The sequence below is a fragment of the Fundulus heteroclitus genome, chromosome 7 (genome assembly GCF_011125445.2).
Source record: "Fundulus heteroclitus isolate FHET01 chromosome 7, MU-UCD_Fhet_4.1, whole genome shotgun sequence".
In the NCBI taxonomy this organism is placed as follows: domain Eukaryota; kingdom Metazoa; phylum Chordata; class Actinopteri; order Cyprinodontiformes; family Fundulidae; genus Fundulus; species Fundulus heteroclitus.
The window spans coordinates 20,579,545-20,587,786 of NC_046367.1; the positions used below are offsets into that span (position 1 = coordinate 20,579,545).

An 8,242-nucleotide genomic window follows, 5' to 3' on the forward strand; every position below is an offset into this window, starting at 1 on the left:
CTCTCTGTGTATGGCAAGATTAATTTGGGTCCTCATCCATCCTTGGTGCAGAAATAGACCTCTGTGTCACATCCCATCTATGCCCACGACAAACTGAAACTTATGGTTCATTAATTAAAAATTATTTGACGATAATGTTCAAGACAATATAACATTTATTTATTTTGCTTTTAATTTAAAAAAAAGGCATAAAGCTGAATAATAAACATCTGGCCAGTTATCTATGTGAGATTTGTTGCATCAAAGAGCCAAAGAATATAATATATAAAGAAGATAAGCCAGGGGAAAGGCGGTTAATCATTGTTTTTTAATCGACGGTCAGAGTCCAGCTTCAGTTTAATAGTAAATCATCTGGCTTTCTGGGAAGTTAAAATCAAAAATACTGTGCAAGTGGGAGTTTTTTTCTGAATCCGTCCTTCTTTTTAACTCTTTTCAGGCAGACTCCTGTAAAAAATACTCTCAGTAATGTCCTAATATATATTTAATAATCCCCAAAAACAGCCATTTATCATCTGCAGTCTGAGTGGACAATTAGCATTTTAATACCATCGCTGTTTAAAAACTCTAGATTCAAGAGATTCAAATTTGTATCCGTTTCAAAAGAAAATTTACCGCAGGAGTTTTTGTCTGTATAAAGGAAGTTCTGAAGGTTTCACCCTCATTTCTTATGACTGAACCAATGCCAAGAGGAAGCAAAAGGCGGAAAAATATGAGGTACCTTGACAAGATGAGGTCAGGGTCACAGCCGTGCTTTATGACTTACAGCGCAGGAGGAAATAAAAAAAAAAAAGAGGCAGGACGAGTGCAGTTAATAAAGATTAGAAGAACGCGGTCAAGTTATTGTTCGAAACAGAGAGCAGAGAGACAACAACAGAGGTGTTAGAAACCGTTTCAACCTGTAATCCTGAAGCAAGTTTTAGAGATCAGGATGAGGACGCTGCTGCTGTTCTTGAGCCTCACAGGTAAGAGAGTTTATTTTATATCCCAGGAGATAAACAGATGAAATCATCTCCTGTCTGCATTGTTTACGCTGAGCTTACATGGGTCTTCCCTTACAACACCTTCCTTTTTGGTGTCGTTTGTGCAGCAAAGTCACCAGTCGTAAAACTGCTAGTTTTATGTTTTATGTTAAGGTTTTATGTTAATTTTACATGTTTTATGATAAAAATGTCCAGAAGTTGCTTAAACTTTCAGCGCTTTTACAGAATCGATCAAACGGACAGATTTATTTGCAGGTACTGTTAATGCTTCTCACTGTCGGGTCTGTCAAGGAGGTTCAGAACAGATTTCAAATCGACACAAAAAAATATGCTTTGAAAACGTTTCACTTCACCTTTCGCTTTTTTTTTCCCCCAAACATTTTTACTTTACAACCACAAACTTCAACGTATTTCGTTTGGATTTTATAATAAGGCGCAACACAAAGTGTTGGATTTAATGCTTTGCATATTCACCTTCCACTCCAGTCTCAAGCGTTTTGGAGGCTTAAGCAGTTTTCTCCCGTTTTCTCCCGTGAGGTCTTACCCACAGCATGATGCTGCCACCACCATGCATCACAGTGAGGATGCTGTGTTCAGAGCTGTGTGCTGACGCAGCAGTTTTTCTCCTATCTGATCAGAGCAGCGTCTTCCACATGTCTGCTGTGTGACCTACATGGCTTGTGGCAAACCTTAAACGGGACTTCTTATAGCTTTCTTTCAATCATTTTTAATTAAAACGTGACACTAGCAGCTGCCCTTTCTGTCCAATCTGCAACCTAAGCAGTGAATCTTTGGAGCTCCTTACCTCTATCTGGAAACCCTGTGAGATTAAAATGATACACAAGTGGACTCTATTTACTAGTTAGGTAACTTTAAAACAATTTGTTGCAAATGGACTTTGGTTTTAAGGAAAAAGGTAAAAAAAAATTAGCTTGTTAGAAATGGGCCTATTCCTTTGGGATTTGTGAAAAAAGAATAAACACAATTGTACCTTCCTTGTTTGTAAGGTGACTGTGAATACAAAGGTTTACAGCCCTGTTTCCAAAGAAAATGTATCCAATTAATCACTCCTGGTTGTTGTTTTTTTTCTTTTCTTTTTTGCAGTGGCGCTGGGGATGCCAGCATTCCCATCTGACGGGGAACAAAAGCCAGTCGCAGCAGAGCAAAACGGACCTCCAGTAACCGGGGACTGGGTGCCCGTCCAGGGCCATGTGGTGGTGGAGCACCCTGCACCGCAGCTTTTACTGAGCCCCAAAGAGCAGCGGCAGCAGACGGCTGCAGCACAGCACAGCCAGAAGGACGATGAGGCCGAGCTCGAGGACGAGGAGAAGCCAGAGGTTAAGGACCTGGAAGCAGATCCTGAGGCTGAGGTGGAGGAAGAGTTGAAAGCAGAGCAGGAACCGGCACTGGTGGATGAAGAAGCTGAAGTTGAGCTGGGCGCAGAGCTAGACCTTATGGAGGAGCCTGACTTTAAGGTGGAATCTGAGGTTAAGGTCGAAGTTGAAGGACAACCTCAAGATGAGCTGGAGGAAGAAGAAGAAGAAGAAGATTTGTTGGACCCCGATTTTAAGGTGCAGTCAGAGGTTAGGGTGGATGCTGATGTTGAAATGGAGGCAGATCCAGAAGAGGCACACGTGCTACATGAAGCTCCAGAGAAGTTTCAGGCACAGGTGGACGTCGATCGAGAAGTAGATCCAGGGATGGAAGTTGAAGAAAGACATATAGACATGGAGGGGAAACTGCAGCCTAGCGTGGAGTCAGAGCCGCTGGACGACGACGCGCTCGCAGAGGAAGTGAGCCACACGGAGCTGTCAGCGGAAGAAATGGCTTTTGGAGATGCGTCTCAGCAACAGGATGCTGCTGCTGAGCGTTTGCCAGGGGAAGAAGAGGAGGAGGAGGAGGAGGAGGAGGTTGATGGGGAGGAAGATTTCGGGGAGAAAATGGAGAACGGTGCTTCAGATGAGCAAGAGATCATGGAAGTGGAGCCTGAGTTGACAGGAGAGCAAAATCCAGAAGATGTACCAGATGCTGCAGTTCTGGACGAGGAGCCACTGGACCCAGCGCAGCAGCAGCAGCAGGCAATGCCTCTGTCAGAAAACTATGTCCCAGAGGAAGAGACCGGGATGGAGCCGTATTTAAGAGATGAAGGCGCACCGGAGCAGTTCTCAGAGGAGCCTGCAATGCAAGAGGAAGGTCTTCCAATGATGATGGAAGATGATACATACAGCCAAGGCAAGTAAAGATAAAACATTATTCAGACTATCATTTAAAGCTTTAGTTTAAATGATGACCTGCCCTGAAACAGCATGCTTGCAGTGGTACATTCTATAATTTTAAAGATCAACTTTATATCTCTGAAGGTCGCGATACAGTTCTTGGGTGACGGATGAGGATGAAAGCAATTTTCTTTCAATGTCTGTTGAAAAATAAGTTTTTTTAAAAAAAAAAAAAGAAATTATTCACAGATCCAAAAAAAATAGAAAAAATTTGACCATCACTCTTGAGACTAAAGTTATTTCTTTTAATTTACTCAAACCTGAAGAGGAGGCTTTGTTTGAAAAACAAAATCAGCTCTAAAAAGTACATTTAAAAAGACTCCTCTACATGTTTGAGTGCCTTGGATAAGGTTTGAAGTAAAACAAAATAATAACTTTGTAATTTCATACAGTAGACTACCAGATATCAGATTATTAGAGAGGGTATATCTGCATAAGGGTGTTAGTAACCACAGAAATCTGCTTATATGAATGTTTAGAATGAAACATTCGTGTGAAATCACCCTCAATAATTCATTCGGAGAATTTAGCGTTTCTTCTGTTTCACCACAGGGGGGCACTATTGTCCTGGCATGATTACCGGTGGGAAGTGTTACCAGTTCTTCCGAGGGCCAAAGAAATATGAGGAGGCCGAGGTATTAATGCATCATTGCTTTACGTTGAAAGCATTTTTCATTTTAGGATTTCTTTGACAAATCATGACGCTGATTCCTCCATCATTCCTCTGTTTTTGTTTCCCTGCAGCTATTTTGCCAGGAACATTTCTCAGGAGGTCACCTGGCCTCCATCACAAGTCAGCGCGTCCACCAAGAGCTGGTGCGGCTCATCCAGCAGAGAGGAGGATATACACGCACCTGGGTTGGAGGACGGCGACTAGATGTGCGTATTCCCCCTATCAGGGTCTAGTACTTGCTTATCTTATCACAGTTACAGAGCCGGCACAAGGGTGACTGAGGCCCTAAGCATTGTTTTACAGAGAGAGGGGGGCCACTTCCAGTGAAGCCTGCCACCCAACACAGAGGAACTTCCCATTACATTGTCCATGCTTGCTTTCTTGTTTATGCTTTTTCTATTATTATTATTATTTTTATTATTATTATTATCATTGTTATTGATGTTATTGTTGTTGTTATTGCATTCTGTATTTAATACAACTTCTTATAAAGTAGGTATTAAGTCAGCAATTAAATAAACTATATGACAGAATGTACGACAATCACTTCAGTCCATTCAAAATTTTGTATAAATAACAATTAAAGGGTAAGGCAGGGCAAGGCAAATTTATTTATATAGCACAATTCAGTACAGAGACAACGCAAAGTGCTTTACATGATTAAAATATAGGGGAAAAAACAGAATAAAAGCAAGTAGGAATAAAATGTAGAAACAAAAAAAGAACATTAAAAACAGTAAAACAGTTTAACTAGAACAGTCAAAGGGCTCTGATACGGAATGAGTTACACTTTAGGATAAAGTTAAAAGCATTCTCTTTGTTCAGTATTTAATTTTTTTTTTAATATGGCCCCTTTATTTCATTTTCATTATTTAAAATTAAACAAAGAAAATTAGATGCAAGTGTTGCCTTGCTTGGAGGGTTTCTGCAAGGCGACACGCACAAGACATAAGCAGCAGAAATTATTCCTGACAACAGGAGGCCCTAAACTGCCACAAAGTTTGCTTAATCTTTGGGCCGGCAACGCACAGTCAGAATGGTTCATTCATCCAGGAAATAATGACACACAGTCGATATAATCTGATCACGTTGACTTTGCTACCTTTCAGAGCCATCTCTTCATCTGGCTGGATGGATCCCGCTGGAGCTACGATGACTGGCTGCCAGGGGAGCCAAACCACACAGCAAATATGGAGAATTGTCTAGAAGTTCTGGGTGAGAGATGTTGTGATGTGGTCAACTTTCATTTTTTTTATTAGATGTTATGTGAATCTCTGTGTGTCTTTCTAAAAGTTAGCATCTTTATTAAGCGTAACCATCCAGGCCTGTGAGCTTGAAAATAGGCTTTTTTTCTCTCCATGTTTTTATTTAAACTCTTTAATTGTTGTAGAATCATGTTGGACTCAAACTTTCCACGGTCCTGCCAGAAAAACCTCACACTTAGGATACTTCGGACCAAATTGGTTCCTGCAGAAAAAGTGCTGTGAGAGTTATTAAAACTAAAAATGTTTTCACTTTTAAGGCTCATATTTTTAATGCTATTCTATAATGCCCCCACAGAGTGACTCTATACACACCCCTACATTAGCTCTTCTGCTGACTAGTGGATAAGTAAATAAGTTTATCTAAAATTAAAATAAATAATTTGAGAAAAAGGAGCTATGTGTAGGCTGCATGTGGAACTTTTAAACTGTGAAAGCAGCAACGAGAAGTGAAGTGACAAGTTTTAACCCTAAACCAAACCATTAACAGTTGGAGCTGAGTTTGGATTTATGTCATTAGAAGAAAACATTAAATTTTAAAAGTGTCTTAAAAACACCCCATGGGGTTTCAGGGTCAGCGGGGAGGTAAAGTGCAGCCTAATTTCATTACAAGGTTTGTTTTTTTCTTCTGACTCCTATTAGGGCCTCATTATGATTGCCAAAATAAAATTAAAAACAACAGTGGAGAAAAGCTCCAGATATTTTAGCTTGTTGGATGTAGCTTGTAAAGCCTCAGGAGGGATTCAGTGAAAACCCTGAACTCAACCCTTACTTATTTTCCTAACGCATTTGCATCCCTTTCTGCCTCCTGCGTGCCGTCCCTGAACAACCCGCTCCACGTCCAGCACAGTTCACAGGGAGGCAGGCTCCTGTTGAATCTCCTGCTGCGACTAACATGTGTGAACAGCAACTGTAAAAGAGGAAAACAAAAACTCCCTTAATGTTTGAAAAGCGCTTTGACCTTTATGCAGAAATATAGTGCAACTCTCACAGCAGTGGTCTAAAATCATGACAGCAAATGTTGTCGAACCGTTTCTGAGCTTAAAGCTATCTGACAGTGTTTCTATGTTACTGTAGCAAAGTAACATTGAAGCTGTGGAGCTAAATAGTGAGTTTAGTGTAAAGAAAATGGAGGAAGTGATGTTCTGATGTGGTTTATTGTTCCATTTATCACAAGCTATGCTTCTTCTTCGAGTAAACACGTTTTTCACATATCGATGTGGGCGTCAGCAGGCAGAGCAGACACATTCGTGGGAAGGATGTGAGCTAGTAACATGTATGAAAGGATATAATGAGCATATAAATGGATTTTCCCCAAGGTTTCCCTCTGGCATCACAATGTGGACTGCGTTTCATTGACTCTGCACATTTAGATTCCTCAGATTTTTCAGCCGCAGGCGACATCCCGTTGGTGTTTTTCAGGGTTTAGCTGACCAAATGTTTGGATCCTATCAGCAACAGTAAACTTTTCCACCCAACGCTGAATTTCTGTCTCCACGGTTGGTCGACTCATGCTTGACTGGCTTACTGTCGGGTTGATATGTTGTGCTTTAGTCTTCATAGCATACAGCGCCATGGAAGAGTGCTTGATATTAGACATTACTGCTGCTGCTACAGCTGCCATAAAACTAACTGTGTTTCAGAAAATCCTGAAAGGAAAGGCCACCCATCAGTTCATGACATTAAGCTTAAGCAAACTTACGTTATGCAGTCGGACAATGATCCAAACCCCAGAGTCCATCTTTGAATAGCCAAAAACAAAGCAGAATTATCATTCTTGGTTGTACGTTGGTTTGTATAGCTAAGTGAAATCTTTATTTATAAATTTCCTTTTGCATTTACTCTGGTTATGTGACCTTAAAATGTAGCTTGATGAACTGAGACATTTAAAATTTGACAACACATCAGAAACAGAAAAAATCTCCAAGGAGGCAAATCGCTTTTCCCAGCACTGTACATGATGGTCCACGCAATTGCTTTTTACATTGTTTATTAAAATATCTTAAGTTGCAGTAAAAAAAGAAAAAGAAATCTTGTAAATATATTTGTTTACAGATATGTTTATTTTTTATTTTTTACAGGAAATGGAAAGTTTAATGACTTCACATGTTGGGAACCTCAAGCTTTCGTCTGCTCCTACCCTTCTCAGTAGCTTCAGAGGAAGATCTACAAACTGGCATCGTTGCTTGATTGGATGTTTAATTCATAGTTTGTTCTGTATTTGTCAAATAATGAATCTAAAAAGAAGAAAAGAAAAGAAATATCCGCCAATCAGTGTGAACTGTAACTGTTTTCCGTATACAAGGTTGTTAGTTTCTCTCAGTCAGTATTTGTTTTAACTCAGAAAATATGTTGGGTTTGTTTTCTGCGTCCTCTGCCAGCTTAAATGGGTGGAGCTCACTAATAACGGGGTCATGTCACATGCTTGCCACGCTCCAATCAAATTTTAGCAACATACGATTTAATGGGAGCAGCTGGTTGGGTTGTTTTGCCGTTGTCCGTAAAATCTGATCAAACCTCATGTGCCCAAAGTTGAAGAAATGGAAAACATAAAGTACGGTAGTTTTTGTATTTTTGTTTTATCTAATAAAGAAAAACCTTTAATAAAAGAAAAATGTCTTAACATTTGATGATTTGGTTGTGAATACTGGTATAATGAAGCAAAAATGCTATTGCACTATTGTTACGTATGAAAAGATTAACATTAGGCATAACAAAACTATAATATTCACTGTCAGGATAGCATAAGTCATATTAATGAACCATTAACAGTAATTATTGTCAATTATGTAGAAATGAGAGCACAATTGTACGTTTAGACAAATCAAAATCACTTTTAAATACAAACTATTATGAGCAGTTATTATTCGGGGGGTAAAAATGATTCGACTACAGTTGTGGATTTCGTCATAAGCTACTTTAATAACCTACATAATTTTATAATAGTTTCAATTCATGTAAATTGAGAATGCCTTCCCGAAAAAAATGTTTTTTGGCCAAACACAATGTTTTGGGTTTAACTGCTGTTTCTGATATCCCTGATTAATTAAA

At 39.6% G+C, this 8,242-nt stretch overlaps 1 protein-coding gene across 1 annotated transcript; it reads left to right on the top strand.

The window, feature by feature from the left end:
- The first annotated feature begins 857 nt into the window (after positions 1–857).
- Positions 858–7,790, top strand: si:ch211-160b11.4 (C-type lectin domain-containing protein 161). The gene is made up of 6 exons (XM_012864233.3): positions 858–962; positions 2,085–3,212; positions 3,809–3,891; positions 4,001–4,135; positions 5,039–5,144; positions 7,273–7,790. Exons 1-6 carry the CDS (start codon positions 929–931, stop codon positions 7,341–7,343), a joined length of 1,557 nt encoding a protein of 518 aa, XP_012719687.2. The 5' UTR covers positions 858–928; the 3' UTR covers positions 7,344–7,790.
- Positions 7,791–8,242: the final 452 nt, after the last annotated feature.

Bases quoted from the DNA above. Each gene is read 5' to 3' on its own strand.
- si:ch211-160b11.4 (XM_012864233.3), top strand. From the start codon at position 929: ATGAGGACGCTGCTGCTGTTCTTGAGCCTCACAG. The intron at 4,136-5,038 runs GTGCGTATTCCC...GCTACCTTTCAG, and splicing joins TTGGAGGACGGCGACTAGAT to AGCCATCTCTTCATCTGGCT. The intron at 5,145-7,272 runs GTGAGAGATGTT...TATTTTTTACAG, and splicing joins GAATTGTCTAGAAGTTCTGG to GAAATGGAAAGTTTAATGAC.